Here is a 27,754-nt window from a genome sequence, read left to right on the forward strand (position 1 = left end):
CGTGCACGTCGCTAAAAGTGCATTAATCTCGAGGACGACGTTAAACACCATTTCACCGCCTCTGCATTGAAATAGTTACACTGGTTCATACAACTATAGGCGTTTTGTTCTGCTTCGTTTGGATATTTATAATGTAATGCCATTGCCTGAGCAGAAAATATATCTTAAATAGTTCACTGGGCCTCGGGGTCATGAGCGATCCATTAGTCTAAAGTTCGTGGGTTCGAATCCCTGCTTCACCCCGATTATTTTCCATGGTTGGTCAGCACCATACCGCTTGTAGTTTTTCTGGTGGAACAACCGTCATCCATCTACTCTTTCCTCCACCATCTAGCCAACAACAAACTGATAGAAAACAAAGAAGGCACCGGTGGCCTTGTCGTCAAAAGCGTCGAAATGCGCTGTGCAGAGTTGCGTCCCTTTGGGCACGCCAGAAATTCCTATGATTGTGGGTTCGAATTCTGTATCGCCCCGATTATGTTTCTAGGTTTGTCAGCACCATACCCGTGCTCGAGGGTTTCTAGAAAGTAGTAAACGTCTGAGACCTGCATCCCACATTAAGCTGACACACAGTGAGTGAGTCGGGTTTAACGCCGCTTTGACCAGCAATCCAGCTATATCACGGCACTGACACGCAGTGATATAACTGGAATATTTTTCAAGACGGCTTTAAACCCAACTCGCTCGCTCACTCATGTCTCGGCAAGTTCTCGCGTGATCTGTAAAGCCGCATAGAGTGTAATACTACCCATCATATAAGCATCACAATAATAAAGGATTTTTTGTATCGGTATAGTTAGTGGGGCGTTGCAGCAGACACTGATATCGATCACCGTAGTTTGTGGGTACATTTCCAATGACTGAGATTGATTTTAAATAATGGTGTCTTCCTGTCCTGGAGAAAGATCTGACCTTTAACGGGAAGAAACCAGATGCCCTTTTCAGCCACTGAATTCACTAACATCGAAATAAACTATGTGATAAGTAGCAAATAAGATTGACATTCGACATTTATCACATTTGTATCGGTACACTCGATACCGATGTATTTCTCTCTCTGGAGCTCTAAGTTTCATCAAAGGCTAGCAAATGTACAGGGGCAAACCTCAAAATGGAGTAAATTAGAGAAAATAGATAATTTTCGGATAATAAATAATGCCAATGATACCTGTATATCTCTCAGTCATACTGTTTGTTTGTTTGTTTGTTTGTTTGTTTGTTTGTTTGTTTGTTTATACTATACGACGTAGGTCTGTAAATAATCGAGTCTGGACCAGACAATCCAGTAACTGACATCATGAGAATTGATCTACGCAACTGAAATACGATGACATGCATCTACCAAGTCAGCGAGCCTGACCACCCGATCCCGTTAGTCGCCTCTTACGACAAGCATAGTCGCCTTTTACGGCAAGCATGGATTGCTGAAGACCCATTCTCTACCCGGGTCTTCACGGGTCTCAGTCATAATGTGGCTTGATTAGTATTAGAATTTATTCCGAACTATTGATGGAACTACGTAGTTCTATTCATGTGTTACCGACCACAGGCTTATATCCCACTTACGGGGTCGGTGAGGTAGCCTAGTGGTTAAAGCGCTCGCTCGTCAAATCGAAGACCCGTGTTCGATTCCCAACATGGGTACAATGGGTAAAACTCATTTCGAAAGTTCCCCGCTGTGGTATTGCGGGAATATTGTGAAAAGCGGCGTAAAACAATACTCACTCATCACTATCCCGCTTACGCTATTGTGAGAATGAAAGAGAAGTGGCTCGTCACTTCATGGCAATACTGGCAACTTAAGGCGTTAAGAGTTACCTACCTTTAAAGGATTCTACCTCCGCTTCATTATATCTTTCGTAGCTTTTAGTGATATCGATTGAAAACACAAAGTTTGTTTCTTAAAACATAATACTACAATATGGTAATACATGTAATTATTTAATCAGTCATCACATAGCCAGTCCGTAGGTTGAGCGTGTGATGTAAGAAACAGTTATAGGTGGTGCTAACACGGATTAAATAACATAATATCGAGCTGAATGAATTATTTGAGTTGAATACAACATAATACACGTCAATATTTGGGGGAGAATTCATATTTATACCTCTGATACATTAACGTAAAAAATGTCCAGCCAGTATATATACACGTAGGAGATCCTTGACTCAACTTACAGTTGTGACATCAGGGCACTCGTGAAATGTATATATTTGTGTCCTCACCATATAATTTAATCGTTGTTTCTTCATGATTTTGTTAAAAACGCAATTTCCACTGTCAAGTTAATATCATTCATGTCATAAACGCAATGACGTCACGACAATAACATCTGTGCTTGGTCTGCGATATCGACAACACACATGACCATGTAAATAACATTGTCACATCCAAAAGTCGTTCAGCATCGCGTTGCCATGGTTATGTCATAACACGCCGACATCTGGTGTTGTTTGTGAGAATTTACATGGCGTATGTGGAACGCGTGCATTTAGTAAATAGTGTATTATGTTCAGTATTAATATTTGAGTTGGTGGAATTTCGAGTTTTGTGCTATCCATTAAATCTAGCGAGGAAACAGTATTGTGATCACATCAGCTGTTGTTTGGGTTTGAATGTACACCAATACAGCCAGCAATATCCAAGTCCCCACCCATCTCACTGTGATTCGCTAAACATGAAGGGAAACGTCTATTAGGAGAGAACTATTTGAAACATTTCAGCTTATTTGATTTCGAAACATTCTCCCTGCGGAAGAAGTTCAATATGGTTCCACGTTCCTCAATTGGTTCCACGTTCCTCAATTGGTTCCACGTTCCTCAATTGGTTCTACGTTCCTCAATTGGTTCCACGTTCCTCAATTGGTTCCACGTTCCTCGATTAGTTCCACGTTCCTCAATTGGTTCTACGTTCCTCAATTGGTTCCACGTTCCTCAATTGGTTTTACGTTCCTCAATTGGTTTTACGTTCCTCGATTGGTTCCACGTTCCTCAATTGGTTCTACGTTCCTCAATTGGTTCCACGTTCCTCAATTGGTTTTACGTTCCTCGATTGGTTCCACGTTCCTCAATTGGTTCTACGTTCCTCGATTGGTTCCACGTTCCTCAATTGGTTCCACGTTCCTCAATTGGTTCCACGTTCCTCGATTGGTTCCACGTTCCTCAATTGGTTCTACGTTCCTCAATTGGTTCCACGTTCCTCAATTGGTTCCACGTTCCTCGATTGGTTCCACGTTCCTCGATTGGTTCCACGTTCCTCAATTGGTTCTACGTTCCTCAATTGGTTCCACGTTCCTCAATTGGTTTTACGTTCCTCGATTGGTTCCACGTTCCTCAATTGGTTCCACGTTCCTCAATTGGTTCCACGTTCCTCAATTGGTTCCACGTTCCTCAATTGGTTCCTGTTTCCTCAATTTTGAGTCGGAGTTTGCATTATATTCAATAGAACTTTTGTAAATGGAAAAGATTCACGGAATCTTGAAGTGCTTGACATATGTTATGTCTTTGTTACTCAAATAAACATGTATACATGATGCAAAGAGAGTATTTCTCAGTGAGTTGGAGTTGTCTACTGCTTGAGATGACAAATGAGGGTGAGATGGTTACGGTGACCTGGCTGTGGTCATCGTAGCGTGAATACGTGGTACGTAGTTGATGCTGTCCACCAGTGGTTTGCCAGGGCAACAGGAATTAGCAGCTGTACATCACACACTTCTAGTGTCTAAGTCCGTCGAATCTCTATGCGTGGTCGAGAGTCGATCACCAATAGAGACGCGAAATCAAATTCTCGAAGCAGTCGTAAAATATCAGCTGAACTCAAGAAATATTTGTGATGACAGTCTGTGAATTATAGTGCAGCTGTTGACACAGGTAAGGTTGGAATAGGTGTGTGGATGCTATTTCACGCTGAAATTGACAAGTTTAATCAAGTAGGCCCGTAAACAATCGAGTCTATGCCAGTAAAAAACATTAACGATCCAGATTGGTGGTGAGGTGAAATGGTGTTAACGTTGCCTTCAAGATAATTACACTTCATAGCGTGCATGCGTACGTGCGTGCGCACGCTTTTGCTGGTACTTACGAATTCTGTTTTTAGTGCTAGTCCACTGAGATGCCATGCCGCGCGCCAGGCAGGATAACAAGTACTATCTTTTAACATGTTTTGGTACGACGGGGCCGGGGATCGAACCACCCCCGACCTTCCGGTCTCTGGGCACTTGACCATGGGGATGGTCCTCAACGATCCAGGACACTGTCTTGGTGTTAAGTCATCAGAGAGAATTGCCCACCCCAGGGTACAGATCCAGGAGGTGCCTGTTTGAGTAACATAATGATCAAACCATAAGCTCCATATCCTGCAGACATTGTGGCCATCCACTCTTCTTAAGGAAGGACAAGGGAGACTACATGTTTAGGGGCTGAATGCTTTGGTTCCTCACACCCAAAGTCTAGGTTCAGTTCCCTACATGGGTACATTGTGTGAAGACTTTTCTTGGTGCCCTCCACAGTTAATGGATTGAATATGGTTACAAGTGGCATAAAATCCTGTCACTCTTACTTAAAAGGGTTTTTACTTGGTTGTTGTTTAAGGCAACAATCAGCAATATTCCAGCTATATCATGGCGGTCTGTAAATAATCGAGTCTGGACCAGAGAATCCAGTGATTGACATCATGCACATCGATCCACATAATTGGGATACAATGACATGTATCAACCAAGTCAGCGAGCCTGACCACCCAATCCCATTAGTCGCCTCTTACAAGCTTAGTTGCCTTTTACGGCAAGCATGGGTTGTTGTGAATGACCGAGTCTGGAGTAAACATCATACGTGTCAAGTGGTCAGGGTCGCGGACTTGGTTGATGGCTGATCCCAATTGCGTGGATTGATGCTCATGATATTAATCACTGTATTGTCTGGTCCAGGCTCGATTATTTACAGACCGCCGTATTATAGCTGGAATCTTGCTGAGTGCGGCTTAAAACAACAAACCAACCAACCAAATCATATGTGTCGATCCTTGCTATAGGTAAGTGAGCGAGTTGGGTTTAATGCTGCTTTTAACAGTATTCTAGTTATATCGCGGCGTGTCAGCTTAATGTGGGAGGAAAGCCCGAAGTGATGCAGGTCTCAGACGTTTACCACTTCGACGAAACCCACAAGCACAGGGATGATGCTGACAAACCTAGAAACATAATCAGGGCAAACCGGGATTCGAACCCACAATCATAGGTTTCTGGCGTGCCCAAGGGACGCAACTCTGCACAGCGAATTGGAGCGCCTTAGACGACTGGACCATCCATGCCCCCTTTCCCTGTAAGAGATGACACCACAATGACTTCTCCCTGTTAGACAAGACACCACAATGACTTCTCCCTGTAAGACATGACACCACAGTGACTTCTCCCAGTAGGACAAAACACCACAATGACTTCTCCCTGTTAGACAAGACACCGCAATGACTTCTCCAAGTAAGACGAGACACCACAGTGACTTCTCCCTGCTTTATTCCCACCATGTTTGTGCATTCACAATTACATCATACACACGTGATGCCGCTCACTAAGTGCTCTCATATATACAACATTGGAACAAATGTAAACAATCAGAAAATCAAATAATTTATACAGGCCTTGAGGCAGTGTGAACATAAATATCTGGAATAGTTAGTCATGAATACACTTGTAACATTCACATACACCTGCATCAATGGTATACAGATATAAAACAGAAAACAACATATCCAGCTGTGACACATTCTGCTTTTAAGAATCCAAATCCTTATTTGCATCCCCCTGTATAAGAGGCATCAAACGTCAAACACTGTCACCAAGTCAATTCCATCTTCCTGAGGCAAGAGAGTTAACTGACTATAAAGTCCAGTTTCCACCCTTGCCGAACAAGGCTGGAATTCCTGGGCTCTATCGCAGTGCCACCAGTGGCTATTACCAGTTATGTCCCTTCTAAGGCTCTCCTATTGACCAATCAGATTCACCTCTCGTATCACTTGCATTTGCTTCAAACAAAACACTGGCTCCCATTCAGGACGATCGATTCAAGGTCTATATTGTGATAAAATGGGTTTATATTGCGAAATGCATCAAATCACGTGAGCACCTTGATTAAAAACATGAAAAGATTTCATAAATATCTGTTGACAACGAGTTGACGGTGCACATGCTTTGCAAATCTTGCAATCGACCAAAATCTGCAGGATAGTTTACGAACTTGATTTCGATTTCGTTGCGCTATTTTGATTGAACTATGCATAGACTTGTTAGTCCAGCCAAAATGTAACTCCATAATACCAGCCTAGTTCGGCAAGGGTGGAAACTCCATAATACCAGCCTAGTTCGGCAAGGGTGGAAACTCCATAATACCAGCCTAGTTCGGCAAGGGTGGAAACTCCATAATACCAGCCTAGTTCGGCAAGGGTGGAAACTCCATAATACCAGCCTAGTTCGGCAAGGGTGGAAACTGGAATCTTCAAAGTCAGTTAACTCTCTTGCCTCGGGAAAATGAGTCAATTCACCAAGAGGCTTACATCAGAAGAGGAATGTGGACCTTAACAGGATTAACAGCATTTCAATAATAGCATGGTGTGATAGCTGGATGTGGGAGGAAAGTCCAAAGTGATGTAGGTCTCAGATGTTTACCACTTTAGTGAACCCACACATAAGATGGTGATGACAAACCAAGTAAAAACTGGGGCGAACCAAGATTCGAACACATAATCATAGGATTCTGTCATGCCTAAGGGACACAATTTACCCTGCACAGCACATTCTGAAGACAGGTCCACCTGTGCCCACTGGTCAAATAAAAAGGTTATCTCCAAGATGTAACATAAACATGGATGAATGTGTCGAACTCTGTGAATAGTTTAATCACAATTTGGAGGTGGACAGTAAAACCCAGTAAACTTGCACCATTCCTAAGTGATATTATACAGATGTCCTGTTTAACGAATATTTAACATAGAGACTTATAACAATTATCCTCCGTAAGTGAGTGTGTGAGTGAGTGAGTTGAGTTTAATGTCGTTTTTAACAGTATTCCAGTTATATCATGGCTTGTCAGCTTAATGTGGGAGGAAAGCCCGAAATGATGCAGGTCTCCCACGTTTACCACTTCGATGAAACCCACTAGCATGGGTATGGTGCTGACAAACCTAGAAACATAATCGGGGCGAACTGGGATTTGAACCCAACAATCATAGGTTTCTGGCGTGCCCAAGGGACGCAACTCTGCACAGTGAATAGTGCCGCCTTAGATGACTGCCAGCCGTGCCCCCCATAACAAAGAGTTTCTGGACTAAAAGTGTCAATGAAGGAAACGTAAGTCCGGGTTCCAGGTTTACTGATGGAAATACTAAAGTAAATATTTGGCCAGAATGATTGTCTTGTTTCATGGATATACATAAAATCAAGATGGGAAAGCCAATTACATAATTCATTAAAGTATTTATATCGTCTTGTGTAAAACATATAATCTAATAAAATATAAAAATGCTGAGTAAGATGATCAATTAGGATTTGATGAGATCTAATACTTTGTAGGAGACATCAGTTTGTAATAGTACCATCAACAAACTGATTGTGGCAAGAGTTACGATCAATATTCAAAAAAAGGCCACCTTGTGTTTGACCAGCAGCTAGACTTATCCATCTGTGCCTAGCTTATTTCAAAGGTTAATCACATGTGAACAAAACTAATAGCTTCATGATACAAATAGTCCCTTATTCAACATATTGATCACCCATCAAAAGTACTCTGCCCCTTACATTTTCAATACAAAATTTCAGTAACTCCTAAAAGGAATCTGACCCAAACCTAGTGGAAGAAAGTGAGAGCATTAATACTGTTGATATCAAGAGTTAGTTTTTACTGTTATAGCTGTGAGGAGCTTGGACAAATACATGTGCACATAGACTGTGATGTCAATGTTTGTTCATGCGTCTGTCAACATACAATCTCATTAAAATCAGATCTAAGTTCTCGTTGCCGCTAAACAAAGATCTGAGGACATCCTATTACGGGTCACGTCAGAACGACCTTTCGCGAACTTGACAGACCACTGAAATGACTAACAAGAAGTCGACATCAGCCAATTAGAAAGCAGCTTTCTCAAACTTTATGGCACTCGTTTCAACCTTGCGACTTCCATTTCAGACTACGCTTGAAAAATATGTTTTCAGTTCTGGATCAAAATTTTGAAAACTGAACTAATGAACATTCTGGAATGTCTAAAGGTGGTTGAGATTGTATGGCAGGGCATCCCACGTACTGTGCAACGCCTCCTCCGTTCAAATGTTTATCCCATTAAAGCGAGAGACAGACGATAATTTTGACTGAATCAGTCATTGGGGACGTAACTGTCATGATCTGGTAAGCAACGCTTTGATTGGTTGAATGAAAGGTCATTCTGACGTGACCCGTAATGTGATGTCCTCAGATCTTTGTTTAGCGAAAGCGAGGACTGAGTTCTGTTTTTAATGAGATTGATCAAAATATTGGTCATTATTAATTGAGCCTGAGAAAATGAAACAGGATAAAAAATATCCAAGCACAACGCTATCTGCACCTTCCATTAGCACAAAATAATATTGTCAACAAAACTCTTCAATAGCCAGACTTAGATTAATAACAACATGATGGACTGGATTTCCAATAAACAACATCATCAACCTATACTTTAGGTGAACTTGGTCCTGCTTCAAGGCCGTAGTTAACTTTTTTGACAGGGGGGGCAAATACTTGTACAAGTATCACTTGTCCCCAACTTGATTCAAATATAACTGTTTTCTATTAAAAAATCTAGGGGGGGCAACTGCCCCCCCTGCCCCCCCGGCTGGCTACGGCACTTAACTAGGCAATAAATATCAACATGGAAATATTGAACAGAAATGCAGATATCGAATGGTGATGATTGAGTGGTCCCTACACAGAGTGACACAACAGCGCAAGTACACGTCTCAAACTGGTCCCTAGGCAGAGTGACAACAGGGCAAGTACATGTCTCGAACTGGTCCGACTGAAACAGTGCTGCGTAGCATGTCGGGATAACATAAATTGTGTCAGTGTATTTCGAGAGCAACCCAGACTAGCACAGTAACAATAGATACCAGAAGTTTGGCTACTGTAAATCTATGATTAAAACTACAGGAGACATGTTGAATTGATTGTAAAATAAACTCTGTAACAATACCATACCAGGAGTATGGCTACCGTAAAATGGCCATAGAACATTATCCCACTTGCCAAAATCACTTGTGACACCATACTTCCATACTGTACTGCCACACTTTGATATACAGACCTGATACAGTTGTACAGCTGTGATCACTTTATGCCAAATTTGTAACTGACAAAATAACACAAGGTCAAGTAAAAAGGATGTGTGCCGAAAATACAATCTGTTTTTCTATTTCAGTTTTTTATCTAAGCTGCTGGTAAACAAAACATTAGTTTCAGTTTTGACTTCATGGTAAATGTTTCAGTTTGAATGTTTCACATATTTCTTCTAAGCTATACACATAAATATAACATTTTCAAATTTCTTGTATAGACACAAGGAAATCATTAAGTTTGCCAATATATAAGTCATAAGCTGTTGATATGAGGTGGGGTTCAACTCCACAATAAATCTCAATTTCAAACTGCTCTAAAAAACAATTTTAATATTTTTATGAATTAAATTAGGGATTATTCCAAAAGCTAAGCATGTTCCCTCAACAAATACAAAAAACAAATCTTCCAGTAAGAGGTAGGAATCTGTTGTGAGTGAAAGCAACATTTTAAAACAATTGGTCGGAAACAAATTTAAAGATTTGCAGATTTGGCTGCTGTATTCCCTTTGTTGCATTTGGGTTACCTCCCCTTTGCCAGCATGTATATATATATTGTTATATATATAGCTATCACAATATGAATACACACACATAAATAATTGCATAACAACCATATCTGTAAACAAGCAACACTCAGTCCTCCACACAATCACTGTGTAAAACAAACACTCAGTACAAAATTGCAACAATTTGTTGACAACAAAAAGGAAAAAGCTGTCCAAAATAAACAACTGTATAACAATAGATCACCCACCTTGCAAACCTATGAATTCATATCTTATAACCCAGAATCACCATTTATTGCATGTAAATATAATATGTTTAAAGAAAATACAATACATACTAGACCACACTTTTGCTTGACACTTGCTTAGAAAAGTTGGAATGGAGCAAGCAGCATTGTGACCGAGCAGATACAAAATGGAGTGAGTGAGTGAGTGAGTGAGTGAGTGATTGAAGTTCAACTCTGGTTTGAACAGTATTTCTGCATTACAGGATTTCAGCTTCATGGGGGGGAAACCTGCAAGTGAAGCAGGTCGTAGATGTTTACAATCTCACTAAACCAGATCTTTTACCGACATGATACCCAACACCCCATAGGAAGGCTTGTCAGGTGAACTATCTAATCAGCAAATCAGCGTCTAGGCTTCTAAATTGTAATACGACTGAGCAAAGCATTTACACCAGCATATCTGATTTCTGTCTCTAGAAAACCTGTCTATGGGACTTCCGATTGTTATAAAAATAAGGCAATGCTTCTATATCGTGGTGGACGTGTTATACATCTTGTCATTTCTGAACGACAGGCATATACACCAAAATGGGAAGATTTGTGTCCTGAAATCATTTTAGAACATTCAGATTCAAGAACTCACACAGAGCCGTTTGTTTGTTTGTTTGTTTGTTTGTTTAATGCCTCACTCAGCAATATTCCAGCTATTTGACGGAAGACTGTAAATAATCAAGTCTGGACCAGACAATCCAGTGATTGACATCATCTTTCCACGCAATTGGGATACGATGACATGTATCAACCAAGTCAGCGAGCCTGACCACCCGATCCCATCAGTGGTGTCTTACGGCAAGCATAGTCACCTCTCAGGGCAAGCATGGGTTGCTTAAGACCTATCCTGACCCGGATGTTCACATGTCACACAGAGAGCGGTATCATATCAGAGTAAAAGATCTGATCTGAATAGATTGTACCACTTTGGTGCTGACAACCAGTCACATGAGGAATCTGGGATTTGAACCAACGATAAGCGGATACTTGTATGACTAAGGGATGCAACTCTGTACAGCATATTTTAGCACCTTAGACCACTGGGCTACCAGGCCCCCTAAAAAATGAAATACACTGATAACAGGGTGAATATAGAGAATAAATAGGATTGTAAATCTTAGTCAGCAAATGAACTATGTGTATATATATCACAGGATTCACAGACAGCTGAGAAAGAGACAGTATTGAAGGATCTTATCAGCAGATTCCATGAGTTATCTCCCTTATATCATGTAATAGTTTTCTGACATCATATCTGATGGTCATGATAATTCAATTTTGCTGCTTAGAAAAATCAAAGTATCAAGCAAAAGTCATCTCCAGAACACGAAAATACAATCCTCTGAGTTGTAAAAGTGATGGCCTCTAACATGTGCCTCAACTAAATCTTTCTAAAACTACATCCATACCTAGATTCAGAAATGAACCTAATATATCATGAAAATATATCTAGCTCACACTGACCAAACTCATCACATATATACTCTATCTCCCACTACTGTCATATTTATCTAAATTATCATCTGGGGTCTGTATAATCTATATCTTCCCTCTAGTAGTTGTGAAGAAAGTAGTTTCAGTCAGTCACCCATATCTTATTGAATAGGGCCATGAAGTTGTCGTAGATCATGAAGGTGATGGCGACATCCAGGCACACTCGACTTAACCGAGGAACTGTGCCCTTGTAAAATCTGAGGAGAACAAAAGACACGTTGTAAAAGAAAAACTGAGTAAAAGAGAATCATGTTGACTGGAGAAAAGTGAGTGAGTATTGTTTTATGCCGCTCTAGCAATTTTCCAGCAATATCACGGCGGGGGGTCATCAGAAATGGGCTTCACTCATTGTATCCATGTGGGGAATCAAACCCAGGTGTGAGGCGTGACAAGCGAATGCTTTACCCACTAGACTACCCCACCGCCCCAAATGTAGAAAAGATGATTAAAACAATGAAGGTTTCAACAAGACACAAATATTACATTGTATACACACACAAATTTAGAATGAAAGCAAATAATTTACATTTGAACAGCTGGGGACACAATATGTCTGAGAAATAAAAACTTATTATTGTTGATGTTATGTTACATATAACTGACATTTCTATTCTAGTTCGGAACCATGGTTGTCCGTAAACGATAGCCTGGTCCACACACCAACTGTATGAGTGAGTGAGGGGTTTAACCCCGCTTTTAACAGTATTCCAGTTATATCACGGCGTGTCAGCATAATGCGGGAGGAAAGCCTGAAATGATGCAGTTCGTTTACCACTTCAGTGAAACCCACGAGCACGGTATGGTGCTGACAAACCTAAAAAAAACCTTCGAACCCACAATCATAGGTTTCTGGCGTGCCCAAGGGATGCAACTCTGCAAAGCAAATCGCGGCGCCTTAGACGACTGGGCCACCCGTGCCCCCCCAACTGTATGAGGTGCCAGTGATCTATTCTGAACCAGAATCTACACAGGCCTTGGAAAAAGACAAGATAACTGTTCACATTATCCAAATATTTCTACTCACGCTCTTGGACCCTCGTGTTTAAATATCTGTGTGGCGCAGTGGAGGGTGTTTTTGTACTTGGCCGCATCCAGACCCTGTTGTTTTGTAGGCAGAAAGTTCAATTTACTTACAAATAAAAAGCACCAAAATAACGAATATTAGATGAACATTTTTTAATCTTTCTGAAAAGACAACAATAGACTCTTTTTTTTAAAATTTCTTTTGCAGAAAAAACATGTTATACAAATCAATTATTTTCCCTCTCGTGAGCTGATCATTAAATCACCACCAAATTAATTGGAAGTTCTTGGGCATTCTTGTTTTAATCTCATCTATTTTATGATGACCTCCATCAATCAACACACCTGCATTCTTGTTTTGATCACATCTATTTTATGATGACCTCCATCAATCACACACCTGCATTCTTGTTTTAATCACATCTATTTTATGATGACCTCCATCAATCAACACACCTGCATTCTTGTTTTAATCACATCTATTTTATGATGACCTCCAACCATAAACGCACGGGCATTCTTGTTTTAATCACATCTATTTTATGATGACCTCCATCAATCAACACACCTGCATTCTTGTTTTGATCACATCTATTTTATGATGACCTTCAACCATAAACGCACCTGCATTCTTGTTTTAATGACATCTATTTTATCTTGACCTCCATCAATCACACACCTGCATTCATGTTTCAATCACATCTATTTTATGATGACCTCTGACCAACAACCCACCTGCATTCTTGTTTTAATGACATCTATGGGCGTGTTCCCGAACACAGACGCTGCCCCAGCGATGGCGCCAAACAGTCCGACCAGTAACGTGGGGACATGCTTCTTCTTGTCCTCCCCCCGGTACATGTCCTTCATGGTCTCCATGACGAAGAAGCGGATGGCCTGGTTGCTCCCCTGTTTGATGATGGTGGGCGTCAAGCCCTGATATGTGCCACGGATACCTGAAGTGTCAACATGTCTGCTCAACGACTACTGCATAGTTAAGTTCAAATAGTGCTGATTGAGTTACAGTAACTACTCAAGGAGATTGATGCCAAGTTAGCTGCAATGGGTGAGAGACAAAACAGGTGTCCCATCTTAAGTCAATTTGGGGAGAAACTAAAGACATGAATATGTGTCAGATCCAAATTCCCAATTCCTATGGCAACAAGAGTCTCCAGGCGTTGTTGTCATTTCAGATCTGTTCTAAGGTTTTACAAACTTATGAAAACATAAATTAATATTCCAGTTTTTAACTGAAATATGTCTGTTCATTATATTTTTTCAACTCTTATTACTTAAGATCATTGATGCTGTGGTTGTTGTTTAATGCCAGCTATATGATCTGTCAATAATTGAGTCAAGATCAGACAATCCAGTGACTGACATCATGAGCATCGATCCACGCAATCGGGATACGATGACATGCATCAACCAAGTCAGCGAGCCTGACCACCCGATCCCATATTTCTTATCATCCTGGACAATGTCCATTATTCCTACTTGCCTCATGTCTCTCGGCATAGTGACCCCAAAAATGTGTAATGTTCCACATTATCAAAATGATAAATTAATACTTCAAAATGTTTGGCAGGTCTATTCATCAAAACAGAACTATAAACTCGTCTGTCCTTTTCAATAACTGAGTCGTGGTTTCATAAACTCATTAATCACATGACTATATAAGAAACACTTTGTGTAACCAATTTATTTTCAGTTTTTACGCTGGCACACATGCTTCCAATGAAACACAATCCTGAAGCAAGTTCCATGCTTGTCACATACCTTGGTCCTTGATAATACACCTGACGCCATGGACGAAACCACGATATTGAGGCTTGTGAGAAGTTTGGTCGTTGATGAATTTAACTTTGAGAGTTTCCATTGGCGTCACCGCCAGTATAGCTTCGCATACTCCCGCGCCTGAAACAAGATAAACAGGACTGTCTGGGCAAAACGTTCATATATTGCCTTACTTTAACTTGTATTGCAAGACTCCCGCGCCTGAAACAAGATAAACAGGACTGTCTGGGCAAAACGTTCATATATTGCCTTACTTTAACCTGTATTGCAATACTCCCGCGCCTGAAACAAGATAAACAGGACTGTCTGGGCCAAACGTTCATATATTGCCTTACTTTAACCTGTATTGCAATACTCCCGCGCCAGAAACAAGATAAACAGTACTGTCTGGGCAAAACGTTCATATATTGCCTTACTTTAACCTGTATTGCAATATGCATTGCAATAAATTGCCAATTTACATTTTCATCAGTTAATCAGAGTTCTACCCTGTATTAATGTCAGATACCATCAGTCAGTGTCCCTCACTATTTTTCCTTTTCAGTGAATACCGTATTCGACGTAATAAGTACCCAGGGCACTCTCAAAATTAGAAATAGGGGACTCTTATTAGAATATAATTTTGGTGAGAAAAACAGAGTTGAAAGATTGCAAATATCCGACAGCCTGAAATGATATAAAAGAAAATTCTGTGCGTATTATACACGACAGATATATTTTCAAGAATTTCATTGCCCATAATTAAGGGTGCATATAACACAAAAGTGTGTATTATACACAAATGAATAAGTCTTGTGTACATTGATCAATCAGAAGGGGTGCTAATTGGGGTTGTTCACAAGCCAATATACTACCAAATATCGCTGTGGGTGCTTATTAGATCAAGGTGCTTATTATGTCGAATATATTAAATGTATGATAAAGAGATTAAAGAATAAAAACAAAACAAGAGGAGCTTGATAGTTGCGATGTGTACACGCTAATTGATATAAAGATTGTCAGAGGCAAGTTGAATCAGAAAGATATTCTTTTCCATCTCCATATCGATTAGGAACACATAAATATACTTATTTATATTTGCCCCAATATATTGCTACATTTACAAACATATTGCAATATGTATTGCTGAAGGTTTGCACAACAATATACTGGTGTATATAGCAGTAATACCGCACACCCTCAGTTGTCACTACCCCTAGTGTACAGTACATCAGGGTATGAAACTCCCAAAAATTTCAGCCAGACCACAGGACTGGCTAGCTGAAATACTTGCCACCCCTGACCAAAACCTGCCTGCCCACTATAATCATATGTTTCTCAGGATAAGCTAACGGGGTTTCCTTTTGGTTACATTTTATCATTCATCTTTACATGTGAATTAATGCTTATCATCGGGAAATATTTTGAATATTTTCACATATGAAATATACATACACCCTGTGTACTCAAAACAACCCAATGGCAGAAGAGCAGATGGTGGAAACACAAATATGTTCATACACCCAAAATCTTTCTTCTCCATAATCAAACAACAGCGGTATAAAGTCAGTTGGATTGTTTTAATGTAGCTTCGCAATTTTTTTCAGTTACATCACGATGTGTCAGCTTTATCTGTGAGGTGGATGGTAAAAAAACACTCTAGTTTGGTTGGGTTGTATACTCCTCAGGGAGTTCAGAATAGGAACTAGAACGCAAACAGATCCACTGGTCGGAGAACAAATAAAACCGCATTTGAGCAGACACTAGTACCTAGATACCTGTGGTATATTAAAGCATAATATAAATATATAAATATATAAATATATTATTTCAGCTATATCAAAGCTTTCTGCACACAAGACTTCTTGGCCGCCATATAGCTGGAATATTGCTGAGTGCGGCATTAAACAACAAACAAAACAAAAGTTCTTATAACATGAGTAGCCAGCCACAGTGATGGGGTACGATGATAAACCATGCATCAGGTCACACATTTTAACCAACCAATTCTCATTTTAGCTGGATGTTACACATTGTATTTCTGCCCCCAAATCTCCACAGGGGAAGTATGCAAACAAGCCAAATACTCAAGTCCTTGTTAACTTAAACACTGAGTTCCAGCTTTAAGAGAGTGAGTGTGTGAGTTGGGTTTAACGCCGCTTTTAACAGTATTCCAGTTATATCACGGCGCGTCAGCTTAATGTGGGAGGAAAGCCCCAAGTGATGCAGGTCTCAGATGTTTACCACTTCGGTGAAACCCACGAGCACGGGTATGGTGCTGACAAACCTAGAAACATAATCGGGGCAAACCGGAATTCGAACCCACAATCATAGGTTTCTGGCGTGCCCAAGGGACGCAACTCTGCAGAGCAAATCGCGGCGCCTTAGACGACTGGGCCACCCGTGCCCCCTCCAGCTTTAAGAGAATCAATGATATGTACACTAACTTTTCATGAAGAGTATATTCATCCTTTTCACACACTTACTTGTGGAGAGATTGTCAATGCTTAACACTGATATCGATTCACAATAACACACCTTTGTCTATATTTAAGTCCTAGTAAGCTAACAACCAAGGAAAGGGTGGTGTTATATAATTGTAGCTTGGGTCTCTGTCTTTTCAAGCCAGAAGACACAGAGTGATTAGTTCCCAGGTCAGACTGGTATTGAATGGATGGGCCAAGTCAGCGGTGTTTAAACCACAAACATTTCTCATCAATTGGATTCTGATGGACTTATGTGCAGAGACATGGGACAACATTCTAGCAAAAAGTATGACTTTCTAATTGCATTCACTGACACTGATATTGGACTAACGTTATGGTTGTGAGACTGCCAGAAATAAATTCTTCTTAAACTGTTGTGTGACCTATCTTTGTTATAGATGGAGGCTGTGTAATGGATCCACTCTTAACAATAGAATATTAAATTTTGGTACATTCAGTTCTGGTTTGTTTGTTGTTTAACGCCGCACTCAGCAATACTCCCGCTATATGACGGCGGTTTGTAAGTAATTGAGTCTGAACCAGACAATCCAGTGATTGACAACATGAGCATCGATCCACTCAATTGGGATCAATGACATGCATCAACCAAGTCACTGAGCCTGACCACCCGATACCGTTAGTCGCCTCTTACGACAAGCATAGTTTTGTCCACACCTGTCACAAATATTGCAGGGCTATTGACCGGGGGGGGGGGGGGGGGGATGTGATTACAAGGCCATGTCCCTGGCAACATCTGTCGAACAGGCCTGTAACTAATACAAACAAAGCTCACTTGACCCCAACCATGTTCACAGCTGACAGATCTTATTTCTCAAATACACTACAACAACATTTACATTGTCCAAAAATAGGTCAGGCTAAATTCATTGACAGCCTCAAGACGGTATGACTGGTAAATAACTATTTTCATTTTTACTTAAATAACATAAGTCATATAACACATAATTTCTATTGTTAGTTTATTCTTAAGCATATTAAGAGAAATTAGTTTCTGTCAGTACAAATAAGGCTGGAATGGTGACAGTAAGGTGAGGAAGTTTGTTTCTTTTTAGGCCAAAAATGTCAACGTCTTACAAAATGTTGACGAAACAGTCACATACCCCTCACGAACTGACAGATATATGCTGTTTATAACAAACCGATAATCTCTGAGCTGTTCACGTGCAATCAATGAGTCTATCAAAACATACAAGTCTGTTTAAAACGGCAACAAATAATTCATATGCATATGATATATTCCATTATGAATATGATGAATAAGTGCATGACATGTGACATGTGATATTCAATTTCACAGGTGGGTTAAACAATCTTTTCTACTTGTTTGCATTCATGGAATAGTAATAGAATGTTGACAGATGTCAAACATGTGCAGCACAGGGCTATTTGAGTCAACCAGACAACATGTGGGGCTAGGACTAGAATGAGCATGCCTCCGTGGAGAGGATATTTATTAGTATTATTTTAATAATTATTATTTTTAAAACAATATTCATACTTACCCAAGCCACAGAGCAGCCTGTGCTGGGGTAGTAACACCCCCCTCTCGTCTGCTAAACGTTTCTTAAATTCTTCAAAAGTACCAAATCTGAAACAAAGATTTAACAGTCATCATAGATATACTCATCCCACACCCGAAAGCACATAAATTATCCATAATTTGTCTCTACTTTGTGAGAAGGTTGAAGAATATATCATGTTTGTTTGTTTGCTTGTTGTTCAACGCCGCACTCAGTATTATTCCAGCTAAATGACAGCGGTCTGTAAATAATCGAGTCTGGACAAGACAATCCAGTGATTGACATCATGACCATCGATCCATGGAATTCGGATCGATGACATGCATCAACCAAGTCGGCAAGCCTGACCACCCGATCCCGTTAGTCGCCTCTTACAAGCAATGTCACCTTTTATGGCAAGCATGGGTTGCTGAAGATCTATTCTACCCCGGATCTTCACGTGTCACAATATATCATGCACAGATGGAATATGTGCATGTGAGAATGTTACACAATATATCATGCACAGATGGAATATTTGCATGTGTTATACAACTAAACATGTACTGATACAATCTTATACAATGTATCCAGACCGATGTATACATGTGTGAACCTGCCCTCTGTACTGATTTCGCTATCTCCAGTGGAGGGCCAGGGAAGTCTCCATCTGCTGGGAGAGAGCACCTGCCAGGTACATTTAGTGATATGGACTGGGAACCTCCTGACACCACCACCTGGGCTTCCACACAGCAGACAAAGTCGCTGCAAGTTATCTTTAAGATGGCATTTGGCTTTATTTGTTTGTTGTTTAACGCGGCACTTTGCACTTTCCAGCTACATCACTGCGGTCAGTAAATAATCGATTGATGCGTGCGTAGATCACAATTATGTGGATCGATGTTCATGATGTTAATCACTGGATTGTCTGGTCCAGACTTGATTATTTACAGACCGCGGTCAAATTGCTGGAATATTGCTGAGTGCGGCGTTAAACAACAAACAAACAAACTTGGCGAACTGGACTCACTACTCAAACCGCCCAATCAAAATGGCTGTGTGTAAATAATTGAGTCTGGACAAGGCAATCAGTGATTAACATCATGAGCATCAACCCATGTACTTGGGACACGATGACATGCATCAACCTAGTCAGCAAGCCTACCCACCCGATCCCGTTAGTTAGACAAGCATGGGTTGCTGAAGACCTATTCTAACCCGGATCTTCAGAGGTCTACCAGCATTCTAAGTGTTTAAGAATATATGTACTGCAACACATTTGATTACATTTTAATTTCCCCTCATCACTGGCTTATGTTCGCATTTCTTTCTAACACTGCACGCCTTCCTTCTGATATTTATATGTTTGAGTAAGGATGTTTGAGGCTTCAGTACACTTCGGTGTATTTATGATCAGATCATTTTATACATAAACTATATATAGTTTTTGCCAGGGCTATGGTAAAACAATTCCCAATCAGACAGTGAGTGAGGGAGTGAGGGAGGGAGTGAGTGTGGTTTTACACCGCTTTTTACCCCAGCAATATCAGAGCGGGGGACACCAGAAATGAGCTTCACACGTTGTACGAATGTGAGGAATCGAACTGAGGTCTTCTGCATGATGAACGAACGCCCTGATCACCTGGCTGCCCCGCCGCCTCCATACTTGAAGTAACCACCCACTGTCAGCTCACATGGCCCCCATGTGAACAATGTCATCACCATCATACACACTCAATACGTCAATACGTCCACTCGTTATGGGAAGGGTTTTCTGTCAATACCAGGAGAACATTACCCAGACCAATGTGGGTGGAGATCGCTGTATACACCTTGTCCATGGCATCAATTAAACGCTTGCTTCAGTTGATAACATACGCTTGCATCTTATTGGATTATATATGTTTGCAAAATGTCTTCCCAATCAAGCAGCCTCCAGACTCCCACATAAGACACTGATGCCAAGTGCAACAGACACATTAGAAATAGGTTCTTGAAATTAATTTTGACTTTTACAAAGGCTCCAATATCTCCTCTGTGGTGTGTGAATTGCAAAGAGTGATCGATAATGTTCCCTGTTTGCAAATAGGTTCCACTGGTACCCATCAACCTAAAAAATAAATGGCCCATCCTGAAAATAATAGGCATTAATTCTAACTCTATCAATAAAACTGATATCAATAACTTTCTGTCCAAAGCCACACAAGTCAACACTCAATTCTGTCCCCAACTCATCGCTATTGTATAATTTGAAACAAAATGTCTCCATTCCTTCTCAACATTGTCATTACATCGAAACCGCATAATAAAATCATCTCATAGTTCTATTCCTTAACATGAATACACGTATCGATAAAAATCTATGCTATTTTCAGCTTCATCTGTCAAAGCCCGAGACAGTGTCATTGTGTAATTTCATTTAACTTTTGTAGGCTTCAAATTAAAGAAATCTTGAGCCTACATTCAGACAGATCTCCTGAGAAGGAAAGCAATGTACTCCTCACTGACATCAGAATAACCAAGATCGATACTGCACGCCCGTTATACACAACGCCCTACTGGTTTTCAAATGACTTCAGAAAAAAATGTCTTAGAGGATATCTATATTCTCAAATGACAATAACTCCTCTATACGAGAGCATATTTCTATTGAATGGCGGGTTGGGTCAGGAGACTGATATGGCTGGCTGACCACAGAGGTCGTCACATCCTCCAATATCCAGTGTGCTGTCTCCATTCTATTTACAAATAAATGATGGTGGGAGTTGTTTATCATATAATAAAACACTGCAGGGAGAATAAACCATGCAGTGTGCAGCCCTGAGTGGTTTATACTTTCTGCACTGTTTTATTGTACTATAAACAACGACCACGAGTCATTTATTCTTATATGAGACATCAACATTTTGTAAGCCTGTCATATCTCTCCCACTTTTGAATACGATTGTTCTGCCATCATGTTCATCTGCGCGGCCGAGCTTCATCTATGGAGAACGACTCACAAACACTTCCCTCTCAAAAGTAACGTCGACCAATTTACGTCATCAAGTTGCGAGCGCATGTCCAAATCTCCAGAAATGACGTCATGATAGATCAATGTTTTATCAGAGACCATATAATAGAATAAGCTGGGTTTAACATTGTTTTTAACAGTATTCTAGTCATATTCCAGTATTACGTGGGAGGAAAGCTTGAAGTGAGCGAGTGAGTGAGTGAGTTGTGTTTAAGGCCGCTTTTTTAACAGTATTCCAGTCATATTACGGCGTGTCAGCTGAATGTGGGAGGAAAGCCCGAAGTGATGCAGTTCTGAGACGTTTACCACTTCAGTGAAACCCACGAGCACGGGTATGGTGCTGACAAAACTAGAAATATAATCGGGGCGAACCAGGATTCGAACCCACAATCATAGGTTTCTGGTGTGCCCAAGGGATGCAACTCTGCACAGCGAATTAGACAACTGGGCCACCCGTGCCCCCGAAAGCCTAAAGTATCAATCATGAAGAAATGATATTTGATTGGATGTCTATTTTTAGCATTGTTGCATTTGAACCAGACTCAAAACAAGGACCTTTTGTAGAAAAGCCAAAATAACATGACAATTTCATTACTCTGTTGATATGGGTATAAAGTTTCCTGGTTAATACATGAAAAATATTATTGATATATGATCCAGAAATGAACACTACAACCCATCTGGTAATGAAAGTGACCTGTATTATGGTTACCGTATTCGACGTAATAAGCGCCCGCTCTAATAAGCGCCCACGGCAATATTTGCTAATATATTGGCTAGTGAACAATCCCAATTAGCACCCCTTCCGATTGATCAATGTACACAAGACTTATTCATTCGTGTATAATACGCACTCGTGTGTTATATGCACCCTTATAATTATGGGCAATTAAATTCTGGATAAATATATCTGTCATGTATAATACACACAGACTTTTATTTTGTACCATTTCAGGCTGTCAGCATAAACCACGAAATTTGCAATCTTTCAACTCAGGTTTTTTTTCTCCAAAATATTATTCTAATAAGAGCCCCCTATTTCAATTTTTGAGAGCGCCCTGGGCACTTATTACGTCGAATACAGTAAGTCCAAACTGTTGACAAGGAAACAGTAAAAGGCACAAGTTCAGCACATGTTGGATACATATGCAAAGTAATAAAATATTGAACAGTGTCCAATTTATGCTCCGAAAATGAAATGGGACAGACAAACGGACGGATGAACGGACAGAAGGGGGGATGGACAGCACTTATTCCTATGCCCCCCTCCCAATTCGTGGCAGAGGATAATAAAGTGCATCCTTGTTTCATACAATTTTGGTCAAAAATAATAATTGTGAAAAATATGTTACATTCATACTTGTTTGCAGGACTAATTAAATTCTTGTTGGTCTTTTATTAAAACATGTCAAAAGGAGTGTGTGAGTGAGTTGTGTTTAACGCCGCTTTTAACAGTATTCCAGTCATATCACGGCGTGTCAGCTTAATGTGGGAGGAAAGCCCCAAGTGATGCAGGTCTTAGACGTTAACCACTTCGGTGAAACCCACGAGCACGGGTATGGTGCTGACAAACCTAGAAACATAATCGGCACGAACTGGGATTCGAACCCACAATCATAGGTTTCTGGTGTGCCGAGGGGAAACAACTCTGCATAGCGAATTGCGGCGCCTTAGACGACTGGGCCACACGTGCCCCCCTGTCAAAAAGGATGGGAGGAAAAGTAAATGACTGTCTTGTTGTGGGTGTTCGTTTGAAGTTATTTTTCGAAAATGTACATAATAAATTACATAAAGATGATGAAAAAAGCTCATTTTCAATCAAAAACTTTGAATTTATTCAACAAAGTTCACCCTATTTTGTTTTTTACTTCAATTTAGGGTAAAATTGTGAAGAACCTAAATTTGCCTTGCTTTCAAAAAATTGAATATTGTGTAGGCATGTCTGTTTGTTGTTTAACTGCACTCAGTAATATTCCAGCTATATGTAGGTGGTCCCTAAAAAAACAATCTATAATACAAACCATTCACACAAACACCTCCATTCTGAAGAAAATGAATATTTTATCCATAGTAATCCATTTGCTTTGAATATCCAAGTACACCAGCAGGCCTGGTAGAATTATCTCCCCTTATTGCCCCACCAAAGGGAGACAACTCCCTCCACAAGGGAGACAACTGAACTAACCTGACAGCAGATTTTGGAATGGAACCATACAAGAGGACACTGAGTCCTCTATATAAGCCACGGACTCCATGTTCTTTCACTGTCACTTTCACACAATCTACTGGTCCCTTGTAACGTTTCACAGCACCAGTCCTTTCGTCCAGCTGAAGCTGGGTTTTCACATACTCTGTGGGGAATGTAATGCAGATCTCAAGTCCTCCAGTAATGCCACCTGCAATTGAAAATAGAATTTTGTCAATTTTCAGTAGCCATGGCAACAGTGAACTCACAGCATCACACAATCAGTAGTTTTATTACCAAAGTCATCGAAGAATGAGGGTGATTGAGTGAGTATGGTTTTACACTACTTTTAGCAATATTCCAGCTAAATCACGGCGGGGGACACCAGAAACAGGCTTCACACATTGTACCCACGTCGGGAATCGAACCCGGGGCTTCAGCGTGACGGGCGAACGCTTTAACCACTAGGCCCCATTGAAGAATGTGAATATGTACCCCGGGTATATAATCATTCAGGGATATAATTTTTACATCACTGAAAACTCAGCTAAACAAGTGATTCATGGCATTGCTGATAACCTCACGATAGTGTTTGTTAACCAATATAGCCACAGTTGAGAGACTGCTTGTGATAATTACTTTGTTCACCTGATATATATGCAGAAAACCTTAGCTCCAAAACTTCAGGAACAAATCATCCAAAAGACAGAATTAGATCAAATACTAAATTCCATTTTAACAAATGTTATATTTGGGACAACACTTCCTTAGTAAAGTACAATTTCTGGTACTTTGGGGGGTTGTGTCCCATCCAGGATCCGAACCCACACTCTCAGAGTGAGGCACCTACTTGCCAGCACCCAAAATCAGCGATCTAACCCACTAGAATGTGTACTTTACTAAGTTATCCCAAATATAACATTTGACCACTTTCTATATGGCATTGTGTATTCAAATTCCAATTTAGGCTATAATATAATAGTTACTATATTTTCATCCAACTGTCAGACACTGAGTGGATGGAAGCATTTTATTATATGTATATACATGTATATTTTCATTCTGTAGAATGCATAAAAATCAAACACTGTCACTTGATGTGCTTTGCATTTTCATAAGTCTTATCCCTAAAACAGACACGTTTTAGGAATGGCATTAGCACAGATGACGTACAGGTGCAGAATGATCAATTTCACAAGTCCAAATTTTGCTATAGCCACCAGCAATTGTTGATTGTCGTCAAGCCTGACCATATCCTAATAATTTCATCACATAAAAGAAACAAGCCAACTCATAAAATGATGTAAAGCAGGGTGTTTGGTAGTGAGACGAGAGTGTTTATTAGTGTTAGAGATTAACATCTCATAGTGGAGCTCTGCTCCATGGTCGGAAACCCTATTTTCAGTTTGTTTGTTTGTTTGTTGTTTAACGCCGCACTCAGCAATATTCCAGCTATATGACAGTGGTGTGTCATTCAAAGACAGTAGACATTTTGGCTGGGAGGAGTCCAAATTCACTCCCCGGGTACCCAGAACTTTCATTACACAACCATAGCTGGGTACTCACTGAAAGTCTCAACAGTTGGGACATAATGGGATGTCCTCAGATCTTTGTTTAGCGGCAACAAAAACTTATATCTGATTTTAATGAGATTGGAGTACATTTTTAAAACTGTGTAAGCTCTTGCTTTATGTGCTACATAGTAACTACGCCCCTGTTAGCAACATATAATGTAGCCATGGAGTTACATTGTTTCATGACAATAACAATATATTACGTGACTAACCACAGGTCCGGGTAGTCCTGTGGGTACCCAGGTACCCCAGTTACCTGTCCCAGCACACCCTATCACTTCCACATGGGGAGCATTATGTCTAACATCAAGCAACGTCAAGATGGTAGAATTGTGGTCAAAGTATAAGATATTAACCTCCAGTCAGTCGCCAAGGAAACTGTCCAAAATTCTTTATATACATTCATTGATCCTGAACATGTTTAAGCTCAGCCAATCATGCAAGGCCATATGGACTGGATATATGGACTTACCGTCTCCACCAACCTCACTGGTATCTGTCACGCAAGGTGTTTCACAACACAGCCATAAACGTTATTAAAGCAAAACCAATCTTGAAGCAGGAAAATTACTGACTTCTCTCCAAGTTAGGGGACAGTTCCAGGCAATACTGGCAGTATTGATTCTCAAAACATTTCTTGTACTCCAAAATAATGACGTCTCTGTTGATAGGTTTGCTGAGTTTGTATCAATGCATGTTTGTAGCTGGTTTGTTGTTTAATGCTGCACTCAGCAGTATTTCAGCGATATGATTGCAGTCTGTAAATAATCGAATCTGGACCACACAATCCAGTGACTGACATGATAATGGATTTACGCAATTGGGATACAATGACTTGCATCATCCAATGCAATGCACAGGGGTGTAAAGGAATGAGTTGGTAGGGTTAATGGTTGAGTGGTAGGGCAAGTGGTTGAGTGGTAGGGCAAGTGGATGAGTGGTAGGGCAAGTGGATGAGTGGTAGGCTTAATGGTTGAGTGGTAGGGCAAGTGGTTGAGTGGTAGGCTTAATGGTTGAGTGGTAGGGCAAGTGGTTGAGTGGTAGGCTTAATGGTTGAGTGGTAGAGCGAGTGGTAGGGTTAATGGATGAGTGGTAGGGTTAATGGATGAGTGGTAGGGTTAATGGTTGAGTGGTAGGGCAAGTGGATGAGTGGTAGGGCAAGTGGATGAGTGGTAGAGCAAGTGGATGAGTGGTAGGGCAAGTGGATGAGTGGTAGGCTTAATGGTTGAGTGGTAGAGCGAGTGGTAGGGTTAATGGTTGAGGGGTAGGGTTAATGGTTGAGTGGTAGGGTTAATGGTTGAGTGGTAGGGTTAATGGTTGAGTGGTAGGGTTAGTGGATGAGTGGTAGAGCAAGTGGATGAGTGGTAGGGTTAATGGATGAGTGGTAGGGCAAGTGGATGATTGGTAGGGTTAATGGTTGAGTGGTAGGGCAAGTGGTTGAGTGGTAGGCTTAATGGTTGAGTGGTAGAGCGAGTGATAGGGTTAATGGTTGAGTGGTAGGGTTAATGGTTGAGTGGTAGGGTTAATGGTTGAGTGGTTAGGTAAGTGGATGATTAGTAGGGTAAGTGGATGAGTGGTAGGATCACGTACAGATGGCATATCACGTGCTACATCAAGATTGTGGCACATATGTGCATCTGTATGGATCAAACAAATAACTCTTCTATTGATGTATTGTACCAGCACACAAGCATCTTCAACAATGTTGAAATTGAAATAAATCAATGACACACCCCTACATTGACAAACAAACAGACATGGCACGAATTGATTCAGTACATAACATGCCCTCAATTAAAAAAACTCCCCGGTTGATAATAACCAAACTAAACAATGATCAATGTTGCAGACAAAAAAACATGTGTCATGCTGCGATCATAATGTGCTACTTTCCCGCTCAGCATGCTGTAAATATTTCATTATTCATCACGACCATCGAAAAATATCTCTCCCTTGCCTATCAAACTTTCAGAGAATTACCACTCAGATGCCTGTGACCAGCAGTCTTAGATTCACACCATGTCAGGAAGATCATTGACTAAAATCACAAGAGATGGAAATAAGTGACTGGTCATTTATTATAGGGGATGTGGGTGAAGTGGTCTTAGGACTTTCACATTTTGTTGATCTCCCATGTTATTTCATTCCCCACTACAAATTTACAATGTTGTCAGTCGAGCAGTATAATATTCACACACTCCAAACTGGACAACCTCTTTTGGTAGACTGGCATTTAGTCCCAGAAATAAAGTATCTTATTTAAAAATATATGTCTACAAAATAAATAAAAAAGTCCAAATGGAGCACAGAAAAATCCTTAATTTGCTGAGGCAATCTAAACTTGCCAAATCATTCTAGACTTTAGTTGGACTCCTTCATTAATTTTTTGTCTAGGGTCTGGGAGACGGTCCCCCAAAAGAATAGTCGGTCTCAGTAACAGCATGATGATTCACACTTACTTTGCATGACTAAGTTTAAACAAGCTTCATATCTGAACATTTTCAATAATATATTTTGGACTCAATAATTTCGTAAATTTATGACAAAAA

At 40.4% G+C, this 27,754-nt stretch overlaps 1 protein-coding gene across 1 annotated transcript in view; it reads right to left on the minus strand.

Annotated features, from left to right (window-relative positions):
- Nucleotides 1-10,853: 10,853 nt before the first annotated feature.
- LOC124134949 (tricarboxylate transport protein, mitochondrial-like) overlaps nt 10,854-27,754 on the minus strand; it is a 46,944-nt gene continuing 30,043 nt past the window's right edge. The window contains exons 2-7 of the mRNA XM_046500069.2: nt 23,632-23,842; nt 18,437-18,522; nt 14,431-14,568; nt 13,387-13,607; nt 12,653-12,726; nt 10,854-11,825 (exon numbers count right to left, since the gene is read on the minus strand). Coding sequence (XP_046356025.1) covers nt 11,711-11,825; nt 12,653-12,726; nt 13,387-13,607; nt 14,431-14,568; nt 18,437-18,522; nt 23,632-23,842 — 845 coding nt within the window. The 3' untranslated portion in view covers nt 10,854-11,710. The remainder of the gene's footprint in view (nt 11,826-12,652; nt 12,727-13,386; nt 13,608-14,430; nt 14,569-18,436; nt 18,523-23,631; nt 23,843-27,754) is intronic.

This window comes from Haliotis rufescens, unplaced genomic scaffold (assembly GCF_023055435.1).
Source record: "Haliotis rufescens isolate VD_foot unplaced genomic scaffold, xgHalRufe1.0.p SCAF_15, whole genome shotgun sequence".
In the NCBI taxonomy this organism is placed as follows: domain Eukaryota; kingdom Metazoa; phylum Mollusca; class Gastropoda; order Lepetellida; family Haliotidae; genus Haliotis; species Haliotis rufescens.